Here is a 27455-nt window from a genome sequence, read left to right on the forward strand (position 1 = left end):
GGGGGCTGGGAATGCCAGGGAGTGACCCTCAGCCTCCAGCAGGCAAAGCAAGTGTTTCAACCCACTGAGCTAACTTCATGGCTCCCCAGTGACTTATTTCTATTTTTGGCGGGGGGGGGGGATAAACCCAGAATTACTCAGGACTTGCTGGCTCTGTGCTCAGGGATCACTCCTGGTGGGGTTCAGGAACCATACGTAGAGTTGGAGATCAAATCTAGGTAGGGTGCAGGCACGGAAAGCTCCCTGCCCACTGTCCTATCTCTATGGCCTTAGTTATCTGGGGTCACACCCACCAGTGCTCAGGGTCTCTTCCTGGTTTTATACTCAGGAGTGAGCCCTGATAATGTTCAGGGGACGATACACGGTGCTAGGGATCAAACATGGGTTGGCCACATGCAAGGCAAGCACCTTAACCTGTCTCTCCACACCTGCCCATCCCTCTCAGTGATTTTTAAACTGGAAATTAAGAGTCTTTCATGAGGGGCTGGAGCCATAGCACAGCGGCGAGGGCATCTGCCTTGCACGCGGCCGACCGGGGTTGATTCCCAGCATCCCATATGGTCCCCTGAGCGCCTCCAGGAGTGAATCCTGAGTGCAAAGGCAGGAAGAACCCCTATGCATAGCCAGGTGTGACCCAAAAAGCAAAAAAAGTAGTCTTTCATGAGTCCACATAATAATTGTGTGCATTTATACTGCAGGGGCGTGACCTCGCGGAGTGCACATGTGTGAGCATGGCTGGGTGTCAGCTCTGGGCTCCAGGCCTCAGTGGGCGCCAAGCGCGGCCCAGACCCCCTCGCTGACCCTGCATCCGCCTCCTTGTCCTCCGGGGCTCCATGCCCTGAGCTCCTCTATCGCCCTCTGAACTTTCCCTGTGGGTGAAAAAGCAGAGGCCTCGCCACCTGTGACCAAACAGGGGCAGCCCAGAACCTTCCCCCATCCTGTCCAGCAAACAGAAAGGAGGCAGGGTATGCAGTCCAGGGACCCAAGAGGTCGCCTGGCCCAACTCGCCGTCCCCCCCAGACCTAAAGCAGAACAGTGGTGAGGGCAACAGTCCATCGGGGCGGCTCCCAGGTCCCTGGTCCCTGACACAGTGGGGAGTGACCCCCAAGACTGGGCTAGGCGCGCCAGCGACCAAACACCAGGATAAACCGACCCAGGGGCCAGAGTCCGCTCAGCCCGCACCCCGAGAGCCAGCCCCAGCACCAAATCGGGTGCCCCACCCCCAAACTCAGACCCCCAGCGAGCCAGCCGGTCTTTCCCCTCGCAGGGAGCGCTCAGGCCCTCTCGGCGGGAGCCCCGGCCCCGTGCCCCTGAGCCGGCCTCTGCCTTGCAGCCCGGGGACCCCAGCCCGCGGCGCGCGCCCGTCAACCTGAACCACTACGCCACCAAGAAGAGCGTGGCCGGGAGCATGCTGGACGCTGCCCTGCTCCTGTCCAACGCCGCCAGGCTGCAGGCGCTGCTGGAGCGCGGCCCCACCGCCCCCTACTACGTGGCGCTCACTGTCCTGCTCAGCCTCTCCCTGCTCCTGCAGGTGGCCATCGGAGTCCTCCTCGTGGTCATCGGTGAGGAGCCCCGGGCCGGGGGCCGCGAGCGGCGCCCCCAGAGCCCGCCCCCGCCCCTCCCCGGCCCCTGCCCCCCGCCCGGCCGCCCCCTGCCCGTGGCAAACCCACGCAGCCAGCTCCGGGCCGCGAAGGTGCCTCGCACCCCGCCAGGGCGTCCCTCCCTCCCGGGCTCCCGCGCAGGGGTGCTGCGCTGCGGGTGGGTGTGGACGGCGCGCCCCCTCCCCGCTTCCCCCTGCCCAGCGCGACTGAACCTCAACGAGGTGGAGAAGCAGTGGAGGCTGAACCGGCTCAACAACGCCGCCACCCGCCTTGGTCTGCATCGCGGTGGTCCTCAACGTCTTCATCACGGCCTTCGGGGCACATAAGACGGGGCTCCCTGCGGCCAGGACCTCGCAGAACCCCCTCTGAGCCCCACGCCGGGAGGTGAGGAGAGGTGGGAGGCGGGAGGCGGAGGGGACGGGTGGGAGTGGAGCGGCTCTTCTCCGGCTGGGAGCAGGTCCTGGCCAAGCCGCAAGGGCTGCAGGGCCGCAGGGGAGAGGGTCTCCGAGGCTGGCGCGCTGCCCCTTCCCTCCCTTTCCCTGCTGTGACGGCCGCACTGCTCAGACCTGGGTTCCCAGAGCCCCCACGGACACGAGGCCATGTGGTGAGTGGCTGGCTCCAGGCCCGGACCCGGGGTCACGGGGGTGTCCCAGCTGTCCATGGTGCTGTCAAGAGTACCTCCTCCGGGACTGAAGCAACAGCACAGCGGGGAGAGCATTTGTCTTGCCTGCGGCCGACCGGGTTCGATCCCCAGCATCCCATAAGGTCCCCAGAGTCCACCAGGAGTGATCCCCGAACTCAGAACCAGGAGTTAGCCCTGAGCCCCCGACAAAAAAAAAAAAAGAGGGCTGAACAATAGTGCAGTGGGTAGGGTGTTGATCTTGCATGAGGCTGACCAGGGTTCAATCCCCAGCAACCCATCTGCCCACCCCCCTCCCTCCCAGCACCAGCAGGAGTAATTCCTGAGTGCAGGGGCTGGAGCACAGTGGGTAGGGGTTCACCTTGCACGCAGCCAACCCAGGTTCGTTCCCAGCATCCCATATGGTCCCCCGAGCACGGCCAGGAGTAATTCCTGAGTGCAGAGCCAGGAGGAACCCCTGTACATCGCCAGGTGTGACCCAAAAATCAAAAAAAAACAACCCAAAAACAGAAAACAAGAGTGCCTGGTCCTCAGCAGCTCCCGGGAGGCCACCAGGAGGCCGGGGGGAGGGGCACACAGACCCTCTGGGGCCCTGGGAGAAGCTGCCAGGCCAGGACAGGAAGGGACGAGGAGGGACAGGGCGGGGCGGGGCCTGGCCAGCCTCTCACAGCCTCTCCTCTGCCTCTCACAGGTCCTGGGCCTGGGCCTGCTTCCGCTTTCCGCCTTGACCTGTCATGCTGACAAGCGCTTCCCAGTCGTCCTCCACCCTGGCCCCTCCCCAGGCCTGAGGTGGGAGTAATGGTTCCCAGTGGTTCCAGGTCTGGAGGTTGGAGGTCAGAGGGAGCGCTGGCCTTCCTGCGCCCTGAGTGTCCACGGACAGAGGGGCCACCTGGAGCCCTGACCCCCTCGTCCCGCCCTCCTCCCATGCGCCAGGCCTGTCTCCCCTTAAGAGAACCGGGTTCTCTCCATAAAGGTATCTGCAGCCCACTGAGTCTATTTATTTGTGGAGGTTCAAGCATCCAGCCAGCTTCAGGGGCCCCCGGTATCCTACGGAGACCCCCAAGAAGGCCCAGCTCCAGGGGGAGATAGCTTTTCAGTCTCTCCCTCTCCTCTGGCTCTTTTCTTGGGCGGGGAGGCGGCCGTTCTGGCCCCGTGTGTCGCCAGTAACGCTCAGCTTCTACCCAGATGGGTACAAGACCGCCTGTCCTTCCCTCAAGCCCCGAGAACCCTGCTCTTGCCTTCAGATGAGCACCTTCCTGCAAAGCGCATCAGAGAGGTCGAACGAACACCGCTCTGGCCGAGAGCAACGGCACTATCTATCCCCAGGCCTGTTCGTTTGCACCGAGAAAGCATCAGGCGGGCAGCCCAGGCCGAACCAACAATTCTCAGCCAGCTCCTTTATTACATCTGCTTTGCTGGGGGGGGGGGGGGGGGGGGGGGGGGGCGCGGAGATTCGCGGCAGTGTTCGCAGGACGAGATGGAGCTGGGGCTCAAATCTGGGTGGCCCCCGTGCACAGCACCCGCCCCGCCTGGAGAGTGCCTCCCTGGTCCAGTCTGCACCTTTGAGCTATACCTCAGCCATTCCCGACCGTTCACCGAGCTGTTCCTGCCTGACACGCCCCCACCCCTAGGAGACCCCACCCAGCCCTTCTCAGCTGGAACCACCAGGAGACGTTGTGCCCCCAGCAGCAAAGGTCCGAGCACTATCCCTGCATCCCTCAGACAGGAAACATGTAGCCTCCACCCAGGGTTGTGAGTGGTGGCGGCAGTGTGTGTGTGTCTGTGTGTGTGTTGGGGGGGTGCTGGTGTGTCCCGCAGGGGTCCAACCACACTGGGAGGACCCTCAAGCCTCTCTCTGTCCAGTCCTCGCCCGCCCTGAACAGCAAGACACAGAGCCCATCTGTTTTCTAAGAAGATGCTGTAATTGAACCCAGTCCCTCCCCAGGGCCCCTACACAGGGTGGGGGGTCTCGTTGGGGGCCCCCTTAAGGCAGGTGGTGTGGACATAACAAATATCAAACAAGGCACTGTGGGGGGAGGGGGGAGGGTTGAGGGGGCGGGCAGGAGAGATGATTCCGGCCAGTGGGGAATACAGCAGGGTGTGTGGGGGTGCCTGGGGCGCGACACCCCGGGGTGAGCAGGCCCAGAGGGCAGCCTGCCGGCCCCCCACACCCCGCAGGCCAGCCACAGTCCTCGGACCCCCTCTAGCCCTTCGCCAAGGCAGAGCTGGGGGGCCCGGGATGCAGGTTTGTCTGAGTCCTCAAGCTCCAGTAGGTTCTGGGAGGAGCCACAGTTCCCTCCTGTGCCCAGTTTCTGATCTGGAGAAGGCAAAACCCTCCCCCCTTCCCCCCCCCCACACCCGCCCCCCAGGCCCCTGGACTCTGTCACAACAGGAGGAAGGCCGTCCCCGGGGCCCTGTCCGGACGTCCGTCCCCAATTCACAGCCCCACACTTGCATCCAGGGCCTTGGCCCCTCCCACGCGTGTCCTGAGCTTGGCAGCAGCAAAGTCCAGAGCCACCAAGGCACCTGGGGTCAGTCGTGTGTGTGTGTGTGGGGGGGGAGGGGTGACCATCAGCTGTGGGAAGGGGGCGCCCGAGCCCACATGGGCTCTGTCCCCTGAACTGGCTTCAGTTCCCTGCATGCAGCCCCCGGCATCCTTCCACCGTGCAGTGCCTCTACACCCCTACACCCCTACACCCCTACACCCGGCCCTGCAAGCCTCTCCACACAGGGCCACCCGTCCTGCTCCCGGCTGAGCCCCTGCCTCCTCGAGGGCAGGAAGGGGAACCTCACCCCTGCTCCCCCTTTTTGCCCCCAGCCCAGATGCCCAAAGCTCCCTGCGGCCCCTTCCTGGTGGCCCAGTGCCACTGTGGAGACCCCAGGAACACGCAGGTGCCGGCCCGGGGGTCAGTGCCACGTGGACGGGTCAGCAGTTATGTCAGAGCCAGCCGGGTGCACCCGCGGGGGCTGCTCTCTGCTGAGCCACCGCCACGGCCCAGGAGTGGGCCTGGGGCCTGGCAGTGGGGGGCCCTGCCCTGAGACTTGCACCCCTCCCTCCTGGCCAGCGCAGGGCCTGGGCAGGCACAGTTTGGCTTCCGGTAGAACACGCCCCCCCGAAGTGTCACCAAAGTGTCCTGGGGACTGGTCACTGGCGAAGGGCACTTGGGATGAAGGCGGGGTCCCCCCGTGGGTCTCTCTCCCGGACCCCACGGGGTGGCCTTCTCCAGCTGCTGGTTTGTGTCACAGTGTCTCCTCCGTGCGGGACCCCTGCTGGCTGCCTGAGGCCTGGAAGGGGAGTCCCGGCGAGGCTTCGGGGCGCGGCCCCTCTCCTGGGCTCGGCAGGCGCGTGGCGGGTCGTCACGTGGGTCCCCGGCTCACGGCCGCCTCCTCTGACGGCGGCTCCACATGCCCCGCTTGGAATGGAAGTGATGGAAGAAGTTCCGGAGGGACAGACGCTCCACCTCCAGGCCGGCCTGCAGGACCCTGCAGGGACAGGCGGCGTGGGAGGCAGGGTAGGGGGCCCGGGACCCCCGCCTCCCCTCACGCCCGCGGCAGAGAGGGAGGGGATGGGTGATCCCACCCGCGGGTGGTCTGACCCTCCGTGGTTCCTGTCCCAGCTGAGGAGGAGAAACGCAGGCAGCAAATGGCGCAGTGAGGAGGTCAAGCAGGGTCCAGCCCCCAGCAGCCCATATAGTCCCCCAGGTTCCAGCCCTAGGACCCTAGACATCCCCAGGTTCAGTCCCCCCATAGAGTGCCACCAAGAGAGATCCCTGAGCGTGGCCAAGAGTTAGCCCTGAGCACCACTGGATGTGGCCCAAAAGCAGAAAAAAAAAAAAGGGGGGGGGGGCCTGATGACTAAAGGCTGCACTCGTTCTACCACACAGTGATTCAATTCAACAACTGAATAATTCTTGTAATTCTCATGTGCTCAAGCGCGTGCGCGCGCGCACACACACACACACACACACACACACACACACACACACACACAAAAGCTGCGTGCCTGGGTGGGAGAGAGAGCCCAGTGGGCAAGCCTTGCACACAGTAGACCTGGCCTCTGGGAGCCCACCAAGAGTCATCCCTGAGTGCAGAGCCAGGAGTCAAAGCCCTGAGCACTGCTGGGAGTGCCCCTCCTCCACGACCCTCCTTGCCCCTGCCAAAAAAAACCAAAACAAAAAACCAAAACCAAAGAAACAGAAAACCCCAGCTGGGTCCTGAGGATGCTGCTCGGCGTCAGAGCACTTCCCACTGTGGACACCCTGAAGCTGGCACCGCCACCTACCAGACCACCACCACCAGAGCAAAAACGTGGAACTGTCAGAAAGAAAAAAGGCGCGAGAGGCTGGCAAAGTTCCGACAGACAGACCGAGAGCCCTGGGCACGGCCTGTGGAGTCCGAGAACGTCCAGGGGGCGTCCGGTCCCCGATCCCCGACTCCTCACAGGAGCTCTGGGCTGGAATTTGTGGAGCAGGCTTTCGGTTTTCAACTTCATGAAAAAGACGGCTTATTATCTAGTTCTTACTCTAGCAGGCTACCGACTGCATCCCGCCCGCACGGCAGAGTCTGGCAAACTCCCCGTGGCAGACTCAATATGCCAAAAAACAGTAACAATGATGGGGCTCATTCTCCTGACCCTGGAAGAGCCTGAAAGAGCCTCGGATGTGGCACTTTCCAAAATCTCAAGGGCTAGGACGAACTGGTGCCTGCTCGGGGAAATCGAGGAAGAACAGGATGATCGTGATCGTGAACTTTATGACTGATTTATTTTGGTTCTCGGGGACCACTCCCGGCGATGCTCAGGGGTTACTCCTGGCTCTATCCATGTCCAGGAATTACTCCTGGTGGTGCCCGGGAGCCACGCGGGACGCTGAGAATCAAATCTGGGTCTGCCACGGGCAAGGCAAACGCCCTCCCGCTTGTGCTATCGCTCCGGCCCCTGGAGCAGTTTTCTCGTGAGCCTCAGACAAGGCAGGGAGGCAAGACCTGGTCAGATGCAGCCCTGCGCCTTTGATTCCTGGCACCTCAGATGGTCCCTGGAGTCTCGCCAGGTGTAAGCCCTGTGCACTGCCAGGGGTGGCTCCAAAGCCACCACCGCCACCACAAAGATGGGCCAGGGTTCGACTTTTTCCTTCCAGGGCCCGAGATGGAGGGAGGTGATGATCGCTAAGCTTGGCGCTCACCCCTTTGGGGGTCCCCTTGGATCCTGCTTTATGAGAGCCGGGGTGTCTAACACAGACCATAAACTCCCTCCTCTCCTCTGCAGCTCAAATTCTCTTTATACATATAAACAATTATATATAAATATATATGGGGAGCGGGAGGGAGGGAGGGAGGGAGGGAGGGAGGGAGGGAATATGCTCTTCCTTTCTTTCCTCTTGAGAAAAACGGATCTAGATGTGGTTTGAAGGTCTGGCCCACGGCGAGCGGGGCCAGGCGGGCTTCACAGACAGGAGCCCCGGCAGCCGACCCAGAACCCCACTCCCAGCCCAGCCCCCGTTTTTAGGCTTCTGACTTTCATGAGCTGTGATGTTCGGGTTAATTCGCTTCTCTTCATTCTCTTATTCAGAGATGGAGACTCTGCTCCCCGGGGGGTGACCCCTTGCCTGCCCCCCCCCCCCCCGGCCCGGGGCTCCGGCTCCTTCTGCAGGTCCCTCTGCCCCCGCTCAGCTTCCATGCCCAGGAGCACCCTCCTTGCCTGCCCTTCTCGGCATCAAAGAAGACTTGAGGGGCCTGGAGCGATAGCACAGCACAGGGAGGACGTCTGCTTTGCACGCGGCCAATCCAGGTTCTCTCCCTGGCATCCCACATGGTCCCCCGAGTGCAGAGCCGGGAGTAATTTCTGAGTGCAGAGCCAAGAGTAACCCCTGAGCACTGCTGGGTGTGACCCCAAAACAAAAACCAACAACAAAAAACTACCAAAAAAAAAGGAAAAGAATCGTAGGAGCTGGAGAGACAGGACGGGGTCTAAAGCGCTCGCCTTGCACCTGCTCGGCCCTGGTTTGATCCCTGGCACCAGATGGCTCCCTGAGCACTGCCAGGGAGAGTCCCCGAGCACAGGGCTAGGAGTACACCACCACGCACCACTGCTGTGGCTCAAAGCCAGCCCCTCACCCCCGTAAGATGCTTCCTCCCAATGCTGCCTCACCCCTCCGCATTTCCTAGTTCTTGGGGCCAGCTGGGGCCGCTCTCCCGCTCCTCCGGCCACCCCGAGCCTGTGTCCTGCTCATCCTCCCCTGCCTGGCCCTCCTCCCCACCCTTCCGGGCTTCCTGCCAGCCTTTGCTCCGTGCGCGCTGCCTCTCGAATGGCCCCAAAGTCTCTTGGCTCGTGTCCCTGCCCTGTCCCCACGGTGTCAGTGTCCAGCAGGCAGCTGGGAGCCGCAGGGTGGGTGACAGTCCTGCTCCCCCTGCTGATACCTGCTGGGGGCTGCCAACATTTCCACGGGCATTCTTTTTTTTTGCTCTTTGGGTCACACCCGGCGATGCACAGGGGTTACTCCCAGCTCATGCACTCAGGAATTACCCCAGCGGTGCCTGGGGGACCATATGGGATACTGGGAATCGAACCCGGTTTGGCTGCGTGCAAGGCAAATGCCCTATCCGCTGTGCTATCACTCCAGCCCCCCCCCCCCATTCTTGTTATTGTTGTTGGTTTGTTTATTTGTTTGCTTTGGGGATTACACCCAGCAATGCCCAGGGCTCACTTCCTTTTTTTTTTCTTCCTGATTTAAAGAAAATTGTTTTATTGAATCGCAGTGAGATGCACAGTTACAAGGTTGTTCATTAAAGGTTGTTACATGATGTTCCAACCCCTGTCCATTATCAGTGTACATGTCCCATCACCATCGTCCTTAGTTTCCCTCTGTCCCCTGACCCCCTGCCTCTGTGGCTCTGTGGCAGGCACCTCTCTCTCTCTCTCTCTGTCTCTTTCTCTCTCTCCCTCTTTCTCTTTCTCTCCCTCTTTCTCCCTTTCTCCCTGTCCCTCTCTCCCTTTCTCTCTCTTTCTCTCTCCCTCTCTCCCTGTTTCTCTTTCTCTCTCTCCCTCTCTCCTTTTTCTCTCTCTCCCTTTCTCTCTCCCTCTTTCTTTCTTTCTCTGTCTCTCTCTCCCTCTCTCTTCCTATCTCTCTCTCTCTCCCTCTCTTTTTCTCTCCCCCCTCTTTCTCTCTCTCTCCCTCTCTCTCCCCCTCCCTCCCTCCCTTCTCTCTCTCTCTCTCTCTCTCTCTCTCTCTCTCTCTGGGGATTATGGTTTGCAATACAAACACTGAAAGGTTATCAGGTACATCCATTTATATAAGAACAACAAGAACAACTCAGTTCTTGTCCAGAGTGGTCGCTTCCACCCGTGACAGTCACACCGGTCCCTTCTCTCTCCTACGTGCCCTCTGCCCCACTTCCAACCATGGACCCTTCTGGCCCCTGTTCTTCCTGGCCTTGGGTATTAGTCTCATGAGTGCAGTCGCTCTAAATCTGTCCCTCTCCTGCTGACTTACCAGCAGTTCCTGCTGGCTCTGCACTCAGGGATTACTCCTGGCGGTGCTCAGGGGACCACACAGATGCTGGGGATCGAACTCAGGTCGGCCACATGCAGACCCAGCACCCTCCGGCAGGACAAAGGCTCCAGCCCCTGAGTGGGTTTCTGCAGTGCAATGGAGCCCCCTGGGCCTACGGCCGAAGCCCGGACAAGGGAAACCGCTGCGTGCGCTGCCCCAAGCCCTGCCGTCAGGGGCCCCACTCACCTATCCAGCAGCTCCCAGTCTTCCCCGCCCCAGCGGTCCCGGAACTCCTTGGTGTTCATGCCCCCGATCCTGTCCAGGTCTGACTTGTAGATGCCAAGCAGACCAAAGCCGTTCACCTCCCAGTAGCCTGCGGGCAGACAAGGAGGTCCTGGGCGGAGCAGGCCGGCAGGGACGGGAGGAGGCGTCGGGCCGCCCCGCCCCCCAGAGCCCTTCCGGAGGGACAGTGACCAGGACGGCCGCCCCTGTGCTGAGGCTCAGGCTGGCGAGACCAGCCTTCCGGCCACGGTCGCCAGGGCTAGTGACAGTCCCCAGCAGTGCGTGGGCTGAGCAGTGCCCTGGAGGCACGACCCTGGATGGGCTTCCTGTGGGTGGGGGCGGGGAGCAGGTCCCTGTTGCTCTGGCCTGGGGGTGGGGCCGGGAAGGGCAGCAGGTGCTGCCGAGTCCTCTGGGGCCTCCTCTGGCAGAGTCCAAATGGGTGAGGAGGGACGGGGTACCTGCCAGTGTAGACACGGCTGCTTCTGGCACCCGGGGCTCGGAGCCTGGGCTCAGAGGGTCTCTCCTCCTCCCCACGCCACGCCCGGGCGGAGCTTACCCTCGGGCCACTGCGGGGTGGCCCCACAGTGCAGCCGCATCACCATGGGTGCGAAGGCCATCTTGCCCTCCACGCAGTGCTTGCGGATGCTGTCGATGAAGCCGGCGGGGAAGTGGATGTGCAGGTCACAGAGGAAGATGATGCTGTGCGGGTCCTGGGGACAAGTGGAGGGTCAGCAGGTTGCCTGGCCGCGCGCTCCAGGGCCACCCCCGCCTCTCCCTGTCCGAACGATTAACAACTCTTCGCTCACTAAACTGGTGGCCAGATTCCCACAGTCCTGGGCCTGTTCTTTCTCTCTCTCTCTCTCTCTCTCTCTCTCTCTCTCTCTCTCTCTCTCTCTGTGTGTATTGGGTCACACCCAGCAATGCTCAGGGGTCACTCCTGGCTCTGCACTCAGGATTTACCCCTGGCGGTGCCCGGGGGACCATAAGGGATGCTGGGGATCGAACCCAGGCTGGCGGCACACAAGGCAAAAGCCCTCCCTGCTGTGCTCTCCCTCCAGTCCCGAGCCTGGTTTTTCAGGGTTGGGGTTTTAATTGCTGCTGCTGGTTTTGTGTGTGTGTGTGTGTGTGTGTGTGTGTGTGTGTGTGTGTGTGTGTGTGTGTGTGTCCGGCCCCTACCCCCAACAGGTAGTGTTTAGAGGATCACACAAGGTGAAGGGATTTGAACAGGGGTCAGCGGCATACAAAGTAAGTGCTGTCTCCCCTCCCCCCTCCCAGGACTGTCCCGGTTCTTAGCATCAGAGAGTGCACTGTGAGCCCTCCCCCACTCCTGTCTGTAGGGGCAACACCTGGCAGTATCCAGGGCAACTTCCGAGGGTGCTCGGGAGACCAGGCAGAGCTGGAGACGGAGGGACCAGAGAGCAGCAGGAGAGGGGAGGGGAGGGGAGGGGAGGGGAGGGGAGGCGCTTGCCCTGCACACGGCCAACCTGGGCTCAATCCCCGGCATCCTGCATAGTCCCCTGAGCACTGCCACGAGTGACTCCTGAGCATCGCTGGGTGTACCACCCCTCCCCCGAAAAAGATTGAAGCTAGGGCTCCTTCATGCAAGGTACACCCGGCAGGCCTTGACCACCTCCTCAGCCCCTAGTCCCACCCTTGGTTTGTTGGTTTGTTCATTTGTTTTGCTTTTATGGGTCATGCCCGGCGATGCTCAGGGGTTCCTCTTGGCTCTGCACTCAGGAATGACTCCTGGCGGTGCTCGGGGGACCCTATGGGATGTTGGGGATCGAACCCACGTTGGCCGCGTGCAAGGCAAACGCCTCCCTGCTGTGCTCTCGCTCCAGCCCCTCCCTGGCCCCACTCTTTACAGGCTCCAGGGATGCTGCGGAAACCCCCCACCCCATCCCCAGCCCTACCCCCAACCTCCCTGAAAAGAGAACTGCTTCTCAACGCCCCACGCGTGCCCCCCTGAACCAGCCTGTACATGGGTCATCCGCGGCCTGCATGGCCCAGTCACCTTCACCAGGTCTATGCCAGCCTGAAGTCCAGCCGAGCGCTCAAAGTTTCCACTTAGCTTCATGTACTGGTAGCTGTGGGGAGAGGACAGGGCTGAGTACTGGAACCCGAGTACCAGAGTAGTGCTAGAATACTCGATGCAAGAGTACTAGCCTACTAGGGTACTAGACTAGACTTGCACCCCCAAGGATGAGAGAGGACGGTGACCCTGGGATGAGGGGCAGTGATCTTGGGTAAAGGGCTGGGAATCAGGGAAGCTGGCAGGGGTCTGGGGGGTGGGGGGGTTAGGGCTCAGGGATGGATGGATGGAAGGAAGGAAGGAAGGAAGGAAGGAAGGAAGGAAGGAAGGAAGGAGGAAAGAAGGAAGGAAGGAAGGAAGGAAGGAGGAAAGAAGGAAGGAAGGAAGGAAGGAAGGAAGGAAGGAAGGAAGGAAGGAAGGAAGGAAGGAGGGAGGGAGGGAGGGAGGGAGGGAGGGAGGGGTCCCAGCCAGCCTCACCTCCGCAGCTTGGACCTCTTCAGGGCCATCTCGACGTCCATGTCCTCGCTGCTGTAGTCGGTGATGATGATGTTGAAGTGTGGGTCCCCCGTAGCCTGCAGCAGCGTCTCCATGTCCCGGATGAACTGGTGCACCCAGCGGGCCTGGTTCTTCACTGCCCCACGGCAGGCGGGGAGAGCCGAGGGCGGGGCCGAGACGGGCTCTCACTCCCGGGGCCCGGGGACCCTCCAACTGTGGTCTCGGGCCACCAGAGCCACGGAGAACCACTCACAAGACCATGCCGAGACAAGGAGTCGAGGGGACCGGGACCAGCCCGAGGGGGCTTCACTTCCTGCCCCCCAACTCCCCACAAGGCAAGTGGGAGACCATGGGCTGGGGTTCATCGCTGTGCTCTCGGGGGACCCCCATGGGCCAAACGCAGATTCCTGCCTGTCCTCCAGGGCCACTCCTGTCTGCGGCATGCTCCTCTTCCTCCTCTCCCACCCCTGCCTCTCCCTCCCTCTCTCCCTCTCTCTCTCCCTCCTCTTTCCCTCCCTCTCTCCTTCTCTCTCTCTCTCCCCCGCCTCTCTGTATTATTTTGGGGGGTGGGTCACACTGGGCAGTGCTCAGTCAGGGCTCACTCCTTCCTCTGTGTCAGGGATCCCTCCTGGCAGGGCTGGGGAACCCCCTGTGTTGCCGGGGGGATTGAACTGGGGTCAGCCACATGCAAGCAAGTGCCTGAAGCCCTGTGCTCTTTCTCCGGGGGGCAGACCCTCCCTGCCACCACACAGCCCAGCTCCCCGGCTCTCTTAGGGACTCCCCGGCCCCTCTTGCTTTTCAGAAGCAGCCCTGGCTTCCAGAACAAGGCCCAGCTGATCCTCACACCCAGCCTGGCAGTGAGCTCGAACTCGAGGGAGGGGACCCCAGTTGCCAGTGTGGCCGGACTCGGTGCTGGCCTTTGGTCCCCGAGACTTGGTTTCTCCACCGGAGGGCCTCCCCCTCCTCGCGAGAGCCCAGCGGCGCAGAGACCCACCCTGGGGTTATCCCGGCTCCCCGCTCTACCCACAGTGCTCACCGGGCACGACGAAGTGGACCATGGCTTGGTGGTTCCAGGAGAAGCCTTGGGGCCAGCAGAGCTTGGGCTCGGCGCTGCGGACGTTCAGGACCCGTCTCCGGCGGTTGTGGGGGCCCCAGAGCAGGCCCTGCAGGTTGCGGGCCTCGGCCTCGGCGCCCTGCCAGCCTCGCGTGGACACGTACTCCGAGAGCCGCACCAGCCGCCGCCCTCGCTCCAGCAGCTCGAGCTCCAGGAGGTAGCGACCGCCCCGGAGCTGGTCCTGGCGTTTCTCCACGTTCACGATGCGCTGAAGCTGGTACCTCCTGGGGCAGGAAGTGGGAAGAGGCCGGGGGCTGAGGGAGGCCTGCCCACAGCGTCAGCTGGAGTTGTCTAGAACTCCTGCTTTCGCCCTGCCACTGGCCAAGAGGGTTCACTGCTTCCAACTCTAAAAATTCGCGGCTGGAGCGATAGCACAGCAGGTAGGGCATTTGCCTTGCACGCGGCCGATGCGGGTTCGATTCCCAGCATCCCATATGGTCCCCCGAGCACTGCCAGGAGTGATGCCTGAGTGCATGAGCCAGGGGTAACCCCTGTGCATCACTGAGTGTGACCCAAAAAGGAAAAAAAAATTCGCCCAGTACTCACACATCCAGAGACTCACAAATAAATCTCAGAAGAGAGTCACAAGCTGCAGAGATGTCTCCAGACCCCAAAGTCATCACCAGTTAAAAATTTAACTCCAGTTGTATCACCCTATTTTAAATTTTAGAACTCCTGGAGCAAGTGCGGCTGCACAACATCTCATACTTTATGCCAGTGATGTACCAAGATCTTGATCAATCAATAAAAATAAAAATAAAGGCCAACCTGTAGCAACATGGTAGTGATCTCTTATCACTGTCACTGTCCTCCCGTTGTTCATCAATTTGCTCGAGCGGGCCCAGTAACGTCTCCATTGTGACACTTGTTATGTGTTTGGCATATCGAATCTGTCACGGGGAGCTTGCCAGGCTCTGCCGTGCAGGCGAGATACTCTCGGTAGCTTGCCGGGCTCTCCGAGAGGGGCGGAGGAATCGAACTCGGGTCGGCCATGTTGCCTGCATTCAAGGCAAATGCCCTACCTGCTGTGCGATAGCTCCAGCCCTTTTATACAAGGGCTTTTTTTTTTTTTCAAAATAAAAGGAGAATTCAAGTATTGAGAAGGAGAGAAGAGAAACGGAACCTTTCATACCTTGCTGATAGGAAAGGAAAACTGGGCAGCAAATTTGGAAGAGATGGACAGATGATCCAAATGCTAACACCGTTCCCTGCGACCAACAGTGGTACTCCTGAGTATCAAAGGAACTGAAAAAACAGGCACCTAAATTGTGAGCAGGGCTGTTCACAGCAGCACTGCAGAGAGAAACCCCTAGGTATGAACAGCTCAAACGTCAAACAGCTGCTGAGTAGGAACATAAAGAAAGAGGGAAGTACTTTTTTGGGTTTTTTTGGTGGGGGGACCACACCCAGAGGTGCTCAAGGGTTATTCCTGGCCGGCCTGGGGGACCATACAGGGCATCAGGGATCAAACCTAGGTCAAATGCCTGCAAGGCAAGAGCCCTATTCACCGTACTATCACTCTGGCCCCACGAGGGACGAGCTTGATATGGCCTACCAAGTGATAAGGTAGAAACGCTTGAAATTATTTTGCTAAGTGAAAGCCACGTGTTATTTAATTTCACGCTTATTGGTTGTCAAGAACAGATAAATTAAAGAGAAAGTAGAGGAGTAGTTAGCCGAGAGTGCGAGAGATGTGACGGATTCACCAGCAGGTCAGCGAGGTGGTTAAACAGCTCCAGGACCACAGAGCTGGAGAGACAGTCCAGTGGGGAGGGCGCTTGTCTTGCATGTGGCCGGCCTGGGTTCGATTCCTGGCATCCTAGATGGCCACCCAAGCATCACTCAGAGTGACCCCAGGGCCAGAGACAGGAGAAAGCCCTGAGCATTCCAGGTGTGGTCCCCAAACAAACAAAACACAAACAACAACAAAAGTTCCCGAATCAGATGCTAATGGTTATGTAATACCATGAATAGACCTAAAAAACCACTGAAGTCTACACTCTAAAATACTAAATTAACTGGCAAGTGAACTGCATCACTGAAAATAAAAATCTACTGCATTCTTGGTGAGAAACTAAAACAGGGGCTGGAGCGATAGGACAGCGTGGAGGACGCTTGCCTTGCATGTGGCTGACCTGGGTTCGGTCCCCGGTATCCCCTGGGGTCCCCTGTATACTGCCAGGGGTGATTCCTAAGCCGGAGCCAGAAGCAACCCCTGAGCACCACTAAGCGTTGCCCAAAAATCAAAAAAGAGGACCGGGGCGATGGTACAGCGGGTTAGGGCGTCTGCCTTGTACGCGGCCGACCCAGGTTCAATCCCCAGCATCCCATATGGCCCCCAAAGTGCTGCCAGGAGTAATTCCTGAGTGCAGAGCCAGGAATAACCCCTGAGCATAGCGGGGTGTGACCTCCCCGCAAAAAAAAAATCGAAAAAGAAAGGAAAGCTAAAGCAGTCAGTGTGCCTTGACCCGGGCCCGCCATCTGAACGACCTCTGCCAACCTCAGTCTGGCCCGTGGCACCCGAGACGGGGGACCTGTGCCTCCCAGCCCTGGCCAACGCCTCCCAGCGGAACTCAGAAGCTCGCCTGAGCAGGGGGAAGCAAAGGCTGGGGGTCCCGGACACCCCATGGCCTCGGCCCCCGCCCCCAGCGCGCTTTACCTTACCCCCGGCTCCTCTGGTTCAGCCTCTTCAGGAAGACCCGCGTGACCTCGAGCGCCTCTTGCTCTGGAAGCAGAAGGTTCCCCGACGTGTTGCAGTGCAGGTCGATCCAGTCCGTGCGGAGCGCCTGCAGGTCCAGGTTCTGGGCGCTGAACGTCTGGTCCCAGTTGACCACCGGGTCGAACACGGGCACGTACTCGAACACCTCCCTCATGTCCTCCTCCTCGTCCTCCCCATCTTCCTCTCCTTCCTCGCGTCCTCCCTGCCCCGCAGCCGCCACCACCTCCTCCTCCCCGGGCCAGTCCCCGCCGGGCACCGGAGGCTCCATCCTGTCGGCCCGCCTCTGCTCCGCAATGTAGGACTCGACTTGGCTCAGCCACTGGGACTGCCCCAGGGTCCTCTTGGGGCTCGGCCCGGTGGCTCTGGTCCCCTTCCGAGGGGGGAGCGTCCCTGCTGGGCGGCTGGGCTCCGGGTGGGGCCTCCTCGCCTTCTCCGGTGGCTGCCCAGGAGGGTCGCCAGTCGCAGCGAAGGCCCCTGTGGCGTTGCGTTTGGGAAAGGGGCCCGCGGGCTGGTACCGGGGTTGAGCCAGAAGCTTGCGCAGGCTCCCGAGGCGGTAGTCGGTGGCATCCTGCCGCGGGGTGGAGGTAGACATTTGTCTGCCTTCGGGCACCCGGGACCTCCAGGGCTCAGAGGCAGGGCTCCCCTCGGCTGCGTCTCCGTACTGGGATTCTGCGAAAAGGCTGTCTTCAAAACCTGCTGTGAAGAAACCATCCCTCATGCCAGGGACTCAACACGACAGCCAGGGCGTGCTGCGAGGGTCCTGTGAGAATCCTCCTGCCCACGGGTTCCGGACGACGGAACTCCTGACTCGGGGCCGGGGGCACACCAGCCCCCGAGCCTCATCTGCGTCAGAGAATCAGAGCAGTTCTTCCGGAGGCGATCCGGGGACGTCAGGGCCAAAGGCAGATGAGACAGCACAGCAGGGAGGGCGCTTGTCTCACACACACCTGGCGTGGGTTCGATCCCCAGCATCCCATATGGTCCCCTGAGCACCATCAGGAGTCACTCCTGAGAGCCGAGCTAAGAGTAAGCCCTGAGCACTACCACGTGAGACCCAAAGACTAGAAGCAAATAAGTAAACTGATAAGTGAGTAAAGGCAGAGGTTGTCACTGTCACTGTCCCCCCGTTGTTCATCGATCTGTTCGAGCGGGCCCAGGAACATTGTGAGACTCGTTACTGTGTCTGGCATGTTGAATACGTCACGGGGAGCTTGCGCGGGCAAGATCCTCTCGGCACTTGCCGGGCTCTCCGAGAGGGGCGGGGGAATCGAACCCGGCTCGGCCATGTTGGCCGCTTGCAAGGCAAGCGCCCTACCGCTGTGCGATCGCTCCAGCCCAAAGTGGAGGTTAAGTGGCGTAAAGTGCACAGAGCAGGTGGAGAGACCAACAGACCCACAGTCCCACCAAGGCTCGGCCCTCGGGGAAAGGCCACGCGGGGCGTGTGCTCCCTCTGCCAGGGCCCACAGCATCCCCTGGGCCACTCACCGCTGGAAATCTCCTCCCGCTGACCAGCGCTGGAAAGTCGTGCCCAGGGCTGGAGGACAGTCCAGTGGGGAAGGAAAGTGCTGGCCTTGCCCGTGGCTGACCCAGGTTGGATCCCCGGCACCACATAAGGGTCCCTGAGCACAGAGCCAGGACCAAGTCCTGAGCACTGCTGGGTGTGGCAACGTTTAAAAAAAGAAAGTAGACTGAGGGAAGATGGCCCCTGCTCTGCGGGTGTGAGTCGGACCGCGTGGGCTAGTTTACGGTCCCGGGGGCAGGCTGGTGCGGCCAGAGGCTACTCTAGTGAGAGAGCCTGGTCACCCTCCCCGGCGGTCACTGTACCTGGCTGCTCCGGCTCCGGCTTCTCAGGCTGGTCCATCTTGATGTACTCCTGGAAGCTGAACCTGCAGGAGGAAGAGGGCGTCGGCGGGACCCCCGAGTCCTGCAGCCAAAGCCTTCGGGCCACCGGAAACCCCACAGGGCACCGAGGTCCTGGCGGAGAGCAGGGCTGAGAGTGGGAGGAGGCGAGGTGGGTGTGAACCACGAGTGTGCAAGGGGGTGCGAGTGGGAGTGCGGATGAACGGGTGAGGGCGTCAGTGTGAGTGTGCTAGAGCGTAAGTGTGTGTGTTGGGGGTGTGAGTGTGTACGAGTGTGTGAGTGTATAAGGATGCGCATGAGTGTGTGTGAAGGTGTAAGCCTGAAGGTGGGTTAGGGTGTACGTGGGTGGGAGTGTGTGTGAGGGTGTAAGTACCTGAGTGTGGGTGAGTGTGTGAGGGTATGTAAGGGTGTGTAAATAGGAAAGTGAATGTGTGAAGGAGAGGGTGTGTGTGAGTATAAATGCAGCACATGTGTACAAGTGTGCTCCTGTGTGTGTGTGTGTGTGTGAGCGTGCATGCATGCATAGGTGAGTGTGTGAGTGTGCGAGCAAGGCGCATGTACGTGGGGTCCTGCAAGAGCAGACTGCTGGCCTCGAGGGTCCTGCGGCCACCCCAGGCTCTCCCGGCCCCGCAGAGCCCCGTCAGGTGCAGCCCTGCCCAGCCCTGCCCGGCCCGCCCGGACGCCCTCACCTGTCGCTGTAGTAGGCGTGTTCCTGATAGAAGCATTTGTTTTGGGTCTCCATGTGGCTCAGGCGGGTGTAGTCGTTGGGGTAGACGAAGGAGAGGTGCACCTGGAGCAGGGAGGGCAGCGCGGGCTGACGGGGCCTTCCTGCAGTGGCAGCTGCCCAGGCCAAAGCCCGCCTGCTGCTGGGGGGGCTGCCCCGAGCTCTGACTCTGGTTTGCGAGAACCAAGAGCTTTTCTGCCTGGCACACACGCTCCAGCCTGAGCCTGGGTCAGCCCAGCAGGTGACAGACCCCGCACCCCCGCCCAGCTCCCGGCCCCGCACCCCTGCCCGACTAACATGTAACATGGGAAAGTCCAGGCAAAAGTCTCTCTCTCTCTCCTCCCTCCCTCCCTCCGTCTCCCCCACCATCACATCCCCCTCTTTCTTATCCATCCATCTTCCGTCCAGGTGCCGCCTCTATGCAGCCTCCCGCAGCCCATGGACGTTGCCTCCTGCTGTGTGTGTGTGTGCGCGGGGGTGGGGGGGTGTGCAGGGAGCCCCTGGCCACTCCATCCCCACCCGCCGCCCCCTGGAATCCTCTAGACCCAGATCTGCAGTGACCATTCTGCACTGTCTCCTGGGTGATGGGTTCTCTAGCACGAAACTCCCCTCCAGACTTCACCTGCGCGCCCTCCTCGCCTACCCCTGCACCACACGCAGCGGCTGACCTGCGGGGCCAGCAGGAGTGGCAGCCTTGGGCAGCCCACTGGCCCCCATTTTGGGGGCTGGCGGGGGCTTCATACGGGCAGCACGTGCGGCTCCAGGCTTGGCTGGGCAGGCCGGGGTGGTCTGGCCAGGGGCCATGGGAAGGACCGAAAGCCTCCGGGGGAGGGGTTCAGGAAGGCCACTGGCGCCCGGCCCGCCCCCTCCCCCTCCCAGCCACAGGCTGCTGGCCCAGCGCCCTCGCTGCCCGGCCCTCACTTACAAAGCGAAGTCCCTGGTAGCGCTGCAGAGGGAGCCCGTCCACCAGGTAGCTGGGTTTGTAGGGACAGTCAGGCAGGACGTGGCGGAGGTGAGATTTGGGGATCAGAGGCACTAGGAGGCAAGGGGAGAGAAGGGAGGGGAGTGTGGGAGCCCCCCCGTTTGGGCGACAGCGTCACCAAGGAAGGTCTCCGCGGAGGGGTGAGGGCTGGAATCCTCAGCTCGGCCAGAGACCTTCTGGTGGGTGCCGAAGGGGACCTGGTCCACGTCAGCTCCAGGCGCCTGCGGGTACGGCGCCCAAGGAGCACCCGAGGGGCGCCAGGGGACGGGCCAGGCCCCGACTCAAGGCGGAGCTGGACCCCGTGACCACTGCGGAGCTGGAGAGGACCCGGCTCCGAAAAAGCTTAGAAACTTCCAAGAGGCACAAAGCCCCTCACTGTGGTCATCTTTTTTGTTCTTCCATTTGTTTTCAGTTGGGGGCCACACCTGGTGATGTTCAGGGGCCACCCTGGCTCTGGACTCAGGGGTCACTCCTGGTGAGGCCGGGATTCGAGCCTGGACTGGCCATGCAGAAGGTAAGTCTCCCCACCCCTGGGCTATATCTCTGGCCTGCGGTGATCATCTTTTAAACTGGAAAGACACTCCCAAGAGTTTCAAATATCACCTTCTGGAATGTTTTCTCTCAAGCGCTGGGCTCCAGCAAGAAACTGATACTTCAAGGGCCAGGGGGCTGTGGATGGAGCAATTCTGGGTTCTAATTCCAATTCTTTTTTTTTTTGGAGGGGGCGGGGGTTGTGCCTGGCCATGATGCTCACAGTTGATGCCTGGCTTTGTGCTCAGGGATCACTCCTGGCGGGGCTCAGGGGACCACGTGTGGTGCCGAGGCTTGAAAGGGGGTTGGCAGCACTCGAGGCAAGACCCTCCCCGCTGTGCGAGATCTCTCCAGCCCCCTCGCTCCAACTCTTTATCCCGCGGTTGGTTACATAGACGTTTGCTCTGTAATGATCTGAGGTCACAAAAGCACACGCCTATTTTGGGGGGGGCCTTTTCGTGGGAATGTCGCTGTCCCCACCCCCAGGGAGGAAAGCTTCCCAGCTAGCCAGAGACAGGGGCAGAAATGACCACGTGTTGGGTCCCCCGTGGCCCCACGGGCATCTGCAGCCCCTCAGCTGGGCTGTGGGACCAGGTCGCGGCCAGGCCCTTACCTCGATAAAGGGTGTCCCGGGGGTCAGGCCGCAGCATGTCGATGGGGGGCTGCTCGTCTCGGGGGAGGGGCTCCGGGGGCCTCACATGGCTGGCCGCTGTCTGCGGGATGTGGCCCACCTCGTCCATCCTCAGCACCGTCTCATCTGCGCCCGGGGAGAAGAGAGGGCGGGCGTGTGTGGGCCCAGGAGCAAAGCCAGCATGGGCCAGCTCTCTGCCTCCGGGGGCCCGGGGAGCAGGGCAGGCTGAGGTCTCGACGTCGCCCCCATAGAGGGCCTTCACCTCTCTTCCAGCCAACTCTCACCTCATCCCAGAAAGGCTTCGGCTGCAGACAGTTACCCTCCTACTGACTGAGCTTTCTCTCTGTCCATGGTCTCTGTCATCCACGGCCAACCATGACCCTCCAACCTTACCTACGGTAAGACACCTAGAGAGTGTCTTATTAAACTGGATTATTATAATGGGTCAAAAGCGGTTTTGTTTTGGGGGCCGGTGATGCTCAGGGCTTACTTCTGGCTCTGCACCCTGGGGTCACTCTCAGTGAACTTCAGAGGACCGTATGGGGTGTCAGGAATCAAACCCAGTTGACCGTGTGCAAGACAAACACCCTGCCCACTGTATCCATGAAAGAACTACAGACATCAGCATTTAATATTCCATAGCTTTGGGCACCCACTGGAGGTCTTCAGACCTAGCCCCCAAGATCCCTAGATAGAGGGGAAGTACCCTTGGCTTCCTCCGGCAGCCCCATGGCTAGCCTACTTCGTAATTTCACATGAGCTGAAAAAAGATAGATCTTTTCCAAAATCTTCTATTGCTGTCCTTGGGGCTAGAGTAATAGTACAGGGGGTAGGGCCTTGTATCAGGCTGGATTTGAGCCCTGATTCCCGGGATCCCATATGGCCCCAAGCACTGCCAGGGCCATTTCCTTAGTGCAGAGCTAGGAGTAACCTCTGAGCACTGCCGGGTGTGATCCCAAAACCCCTGAGCATCTCCAGGTGGTCTGCCAGGGATCGAACCTGGGTTAGCACGTGCAAGGCAGACACCCTACCCACTGTACGACGGCGCTGGCCCCTCTGTTGTTTTCTGAGCTTCCCTTTGAGCCAGGCCTCTTTCTCGGCTCGGGTCGAAGGTCCAGATGCCGACTCCCTCTTCTTCCTCCCCTCCCCACCCCCAGCTTTCCTCTGGCGGCCTCTTGCTGCAGTGGCCCTTCCAACAGCCTGCCGCCTTCCTGGAGAGTCCCACCCTGGGGTCCTCTCCAGGCTGAGCTCCCACTCTCCTTCTTCTCACCGTCTCCATGTCGACTCTCCAGCCCCGCTCACCTGCCCCCTACGCTGAGCCCTGGGGGCCCCCACCCTCTGCCCCTCTGCACAGAAGCTTTGTTGAAGAAATCCCAAGTCGTGCACCGTACACTAGCGAACAGTTCCTAAGCTGCCAGCACCAACAGTGACCAATGTCCTCTCCCTGCCACACCCATGGCCTCCTTATCCATCCTCTCACTCGAGGAGCCTCCTAGTCTCTGGATCCCTTGAAATTCTACAGGAAAGAGTGTGTGAGAGCGCTTGTGGGTGTGCCCTCAGGAGCTCAGGGAGCTTCCAGAAGGTTCTCAAAGGGATCTTTGACCCCTAAGAGGAGAGAGACCCAAGCAGACAAACACTGTAGGCTGGGGACCCCTTCCTACCCATGTTCCAAGTGCTTGAGCTTTGGTCTACATCTGCCCCACGCCTCCCCTCACCAAGGTCCCTCAGAACCCCCCACCCCCCTCATGCAGGAACCCCTCCACCCCAGGCCAGGGGCAGAAATGCGGGCCTACTCACTAGTGAAGAGGGAGAGGGAAGAGGAGTCAATGATGCTGAACTTGGCCCCCGGGTCATTCAGTCGCCACTAAAAGAGAGAGAGAGAAGTGGCGGGGGACCAGAGAGAGAGAATGGTGGCGCTTGCCTTGCATGGGGCTGACCCGGTTCAATCCCTGCACCCCAAGGGAGCTAGGAACAAGTCAGCCCCGAGCACGGCTGGGTGTGGCCCCAGACTTCCCTTCAAAGAAATAAAAAACGAGAGCTCTTTAAAACATGAAACAGGGATGCGGCCGTGAGGGGACAGGACAGGGGCTGGGTGCTCGCTTTGCAGGTGGCCAATCTGAGTTCGATCCCCGGCACCCCGGATAATCCTCTGAGCCCCACCAGGAGAGATCCCTGAGCCAAGAGCCGGGATTAAGCACTGGGCCCAGCTGAATGAGGCCCTCACACCAAAACAATAAAAATAAAATTAAATAAGGGGTTGGATTAAATTAAATTAAATAGCACAGCAGGGAAGGCCGCATGGGACCGACCTAGGCTTGACCCCTGAACCCTAGAGCCAGGAGGAGGCACTCAGCACTGCCCCCCCCCCCACCTGGGTTTTAAACAGGGCTCCGGGGAGCGGGGAAGGACAGGCAGGGAGGCCACTTACCGCGACTTCCACGTGGTCGGTGCCCTCCTCATTCTGCTTGTGCAGCACCTCAAAGTAGTACCTTTGCGAGGCTGAGAGGCTGGCAGAGAAAGACGCTTGTGCTCAGGTCCCTGCACGACCCTCAGCCCTCCCTGCTGGGGCATGCCAGCTCCCAGCCCCCCACCTCACCCCGAACACGCCCCTCCGCCCTTTATCTCTGCTTCCAGAATCTCAGGAGTCACCGTCCATGCCCTGGCCTGGTCAGGGCTTCTGCATCTCTACAATGGGACAATAAAAGGACTTTCTGGGGTCACTGAGAGCATCAAACAAGATCATAATTGCCCACGCTCATCAACGGTCAGTCGATGCCGCGCATTGGTCTAAGTGTTTGGCCTACCAGCTTTTCAGAAAACAAAAAAATTAAAAATTAAAAATGTTTTTAGAAATTAAAAACTAATTTAATTTAAAAATTTAAAAGAATTTTTAAAAAATCCCCACACTTAGAATCCCCCTGGAAATCTGTCTTCTCTGAGCAAGCTCAAAGCACCCCTCAGGTGGATTTGAGGGGATACGACCACCCCATGGATGGTTCCAGCACCAGGGACCGGGCAGCAGGGGCCATCACACTGGGAAATGCTGGTCTGGGCTTACTCCCTTCATCGTGGCTTGTGGGGGACGCTCTCCGGCCCAGAGCTCTCAGGCGTTTTGCCTCAAATCAACAAGGTAGTCAGAGCAGACTGGGGTGTGGACACAGATGTCCTGCTGTGGTGTCCATGCCGTTCGTCACGACACTAATTCACACACCAAGTGTCCACCACCGTGGCTGGTCTGCAGCCAGCACAACGTCCCCGGTCCCCCGGTCAACCCCAGTAGCATTGCAGCACTGTCCTCCCATTGCTCATCGATTTGCTCGAGCGGGCACCAGTAACGTCTCCATCGTGAGATTTGTTGTTACTGTGTTTGGCATCTCGAACACGTCACGGGGAGCTTGCTGGGCTCTCCGAGGCGAACGGAGGAATCGAACCCACCAGCTCCTACACCAAATCAACGCACGCCCTTGCCTGCGTGCACGTGCTGGCCACCAGGTGGCGCTCTGTGCTAGCCTTCCTTTCCCTCCAATGGACCTGGGGATCACTGCTCGGGTAAACTCGGGGAGCACGGAGAGAGTAATTGGTGTTCCCGTGGTATGGTCGTGGGGGGTCCCTGGGGATGGAGAAAATGGGAGGGACAGGGACTGGGCACTACGGTGTTTTCGAGTGACACCAGGGTCACTAGACGGCCAGACTGAGGGGTGTGAGTGAGCACACCCTTCTCCCGCGCTGTAAACGGAAGGATGGGCAGGACCCTAAGCCACGGGCCTCACTTCCCGGACACGCCTGCACAGGGGCCCTCTGAGAGGACGCAGGGCGCAGGAGGCCGGCTTCTCGGGACAGAGCTTGCCCTCGGCCTGGAGGGAGGCTGGGATTTAATCGGAACTGCTCTTGGTTTTGCTTCTGTGCCTCCTCACAAAAATACTGCAATGCTCCTGACTCACCTCACTGGCTTGGAAATCTGACTCCGGAACTTTCCAAACTCTCCCGGCGCGGCCCACTCCTTCCCCGTCTAGAGGTGGAGGGAGAGAGGAGAGAAGGAAGGAGGGAAAAGAGAAGTGGTGAGTGAAGGATGGGCAGGAAGGGGGGAAAGACTGGAGCCGAGTGAGGGAAGGAGATGAGAGTGAGTGGGGGAGACAAGGGGCGGAGAGGGGACTGGGGTCCTGCAGGACATGCCAGCCTCCCCGGGGGTCTCTCAGCGCAAGTCATGGGCCCCTCGCCGGGTCGAACAGCCCCCCCCCCAGAGATGCGCGTGACCCAGAGTCCACCGGAGATGCTCCCCCAGGAACCTTTCTCCGGCCTTGCACTGACTCTGGCCCCTCAGGAAACGGACAAGCTGAGCGGGAGGGGCACCTTCCCTGGGAGCGCCTGGCCGTGCCGGCACCCATGGGTGGCCCCTGGCGCCGGGCTGGCCCTACCTTGCCCACACTGGCCAGCAGCCGAAGGCCTGAGACCCGGTCGTCCCGGCTGAGCCAGAATTCCGCGTTGTCATCTGCAGCAATGGCAAACTGGATGTGCCCTGGGCAAGGGGAGAGATTTCCCCGATGAGCGCCAGAATGGGTCTGCAGCCAGAGTTCGGTGCGGGTTGGGGTGGTCGGGAGTAGGGTTGTGTCCACAAACAGTGATGCTGGGGCTACTCCTGACTTTGTGCTGGGGGAGGTGGGGGGTGACCCCGACTGTGCCCAAGAGCCAAGTTAGCCACACACAAGACAAGTGCCTTAAGCCCTGTGTCATCTCTCTGGTCCCTAAAAGTTTTTTTTTTTAAAGTGCCGGTGACTCAGTTATCTTTTGGGGTTCGGTGCTGTGGCCTCCCTCCTTGCAGGAGTTCTGCATCCTGGGAGACATGTGATGATGGGGGAGGCTTCAAGAGCAAAGAGAGCTAGTTCCAGATGCTACAAATGGGGGGACGGGAGGGAGGGTTGCAGGAGACCAACGCCTGATTCAGTTTCCCCTCTCTAATGAGAGACAAATATCCGCTGGCCCAATGCAGATGGAGTTCTCGGCCCCAGACCACTGCTCCCGGGCCCACAGGCCCTGCAGCTAGCCTCACCGTCAGTGAACGGGTGCAGGTAGCCAAAGATGCGGAGGCCGTAGTTGGTCCATCTGGGGGACACGGCCAGCTTCCTCAGGGTCGTGCGGATCTACGCCAAGAAAGGGACAGAAACAGTTACCCAGAAGAGTCGAGCGGGAACTGAAGAAATCAGTTCATTCCTGGTTAGGAGACCAGGAGGCCGAGCTCGTGGGGAAGCTAGGGTGCTTCTGTCCCCCTGGCCTCATTATCTCGCGGGTGCTGCACGGTGGCCCTGCAGAAGTTCTCGGGAGCCACGGGAGAGCCCGCGGCTGAATGACGCAGAGGGTCGGGGGGACAGGGCGTTGGGCAAAGGGAGCACGCGGGATGCAGGCGGTGGGGGCCCAGAGACACACGCGATGAACGAGGAACCGGGGGAGGACAGCAGGCGGGGGAGGGCCGAGCACTCACGTGGGGGTACAGGGGGAAGTGCAGGTTCCGGCGGAGCTGCTGGATGGAGCCGCCGCACCAGTCCTCAAAGACGTGCAGGTTGGCGTGGCCCCGGAACTGGGGGCAGAGAGCGGCAGGTGAGGGGCCGCATCCCAGCCTGCCGCGGCCCACGGGGGCCCCACGGGCACTGCTCTCAGGCCACACCTGCTCCCGTTCTGGCATCTCCCAGCAATGCCCCGCAGGGCCTGGCTAGCCCCGAGGCCTTGGCCTGTTTCTCGGGTCACGTGTGTGTGTGTGTGTGTGTGTGTGTGTGCACACCTGCATTCTCTCACTCTCACACACATTCACTCTCTCACACACAGTCACCGCCAAACAAACGTACTCCAAGCCATGGAGCGAACCTCCTGGTACTAATCTCAGCCACTCCTGGGTGTTAGTCTCCCATTTTGTTGCTTTATGTTCCCCAGATGAATGCAATCTTTCTATGTCTATCCCTCTCTTTCGGACTCATTTCGCTTAACATGATACTTTCCACGTAGTACCACTTGTATGTAAATTTTGTGACTTCATCTTTTCTAACAGCTGCATAGTACTCCATTGTGTAGATGTACCAAAGCTTCTTTAACCAGTCATCTGTTCTCGGGCACTCAGGTTTTTCCCAGATTCTGGCTATTGTAAACAGTGCTGCAGTGAACTGAAACCCAAGCACAAAAATTTGTAAGTCTACAACTATACCTCATGGTGTTTCACTAATAAAAATAAAAAAAAAAAAACATACATGCTCGGGGCTGGAGCAATAGCACAGCGGGTAGGGCATTTGCCTTGCACGTGGCTGACCCGGGTTTGATTCCCAGCATCCCATATGGTCCCCTGAGCACCGCCAGGAGTGATTCCTGAGTGCA

At 60.2% G+C, this 27455-nt stretch overlaps 2 protein-coding genes across 2 annotated transcripts in view; one reads left to right on the plus strand and one right to left on the minus strand.

Moving 5' to 3' along the window:
* The first annotated feature begins 1393 nt into the window (after positions 1 to 1393).
* On the plus strand, positions 1394 to 3021 carry NINJ2 (ninjurin 2). The gene is given in 4 exon segments (XM_056117913.1): positions 1394 to 1562; positions 1803 to 1867; positions 1869 to 1985; positions 2933 to 3021. Coding segments are annotated over 3 exon segments (321 nt in total). The 5' UTR covers positions 1394 to 1408; the 3' UTR covers positions 1971 to 1985; positions 2933 to 3021.
* A 2594-nt stretch (positions 3022 to 5615) lies between these two features.
* The window catches only part of B4GALNT3 (beta-1,4-N-acetyl-galactosaminyltransferase 3), a 121921-nt gene continuing 100081 nt past the window's right edge, over positions 5616 to 27455 (minus strand). Inside the window, exons 4-20 of the mRNA XM_056117880.1 lie at positions 26575 to 26670; positions 26146 to 26236; positions 25514 to 25614; positions 25040 to 25107; positions 23527 to 23605; positions 22896 to 22962; positions 21081 to 21224; positions 19880 to 19989; positions 18920 to 19020; positions 18195 to 18256; positions 16316 to 17063; positions 13574 to 13875; positions 12520 to 12673; positions 12025 to 12097; positions 10567 to 10720; positions 9975 to 10101; positions 5616 to 5724 (exon numbers count right to left, since the gene is read on the minus strand). Coding sequence (XP_055973855.1) covers positions 5616 to 5724; positions 9975 to 10101; positions 10567 to 10720; positions 12025 to 12097; positions 12520 to 12673; positions 13574 to 13875; positions 16316 to 17063; positions 18195 to 18256; positions 18920 to 19020; positions 19880 to 19989; positions 21081 to 21224; positions 22896 to 22962; positions 23527 to 23605; positions 25040 to 25107; positions 25514 to 25614; positions 26146 to 26236; positions 26575 to 26670 — 2586 coding nt within the window. The remainder of the gene's footprint in view (positions 5725 to 9974; positions 10102 to 10566; positions 10721 to 12024; positions 12098 to 12519; positions 12674 to 13573; positions 13876 to 16315; positions 17064 to 18194; positions 18257 to 18919; positions 19021 to 19879; positions 19990 to 21080; positions 21225 to 22895; positions 22963 to 23526; positions 23606 to 25039; positions 25108 to 25513; positions 25615 to 26145; positions 26237 to 26574; positions 26671 to 27455) is intronic.

The sequence above is a fragment of the Sorex fumeus genome, unplaced genomic scaffold (genome assembly GCF_029834395.1).
Source record: "Sorex fumeus unplaced genomic scaffold, SorFum_2.1 ptg000036l, whole genome shotgun sequence".
Taxonomy (NCBI): Eukaryota; Metazoa; Chordata; class Mammalia; order Eulipotyphla; family Soricidae; genus Sorex; species Sorex fumeus.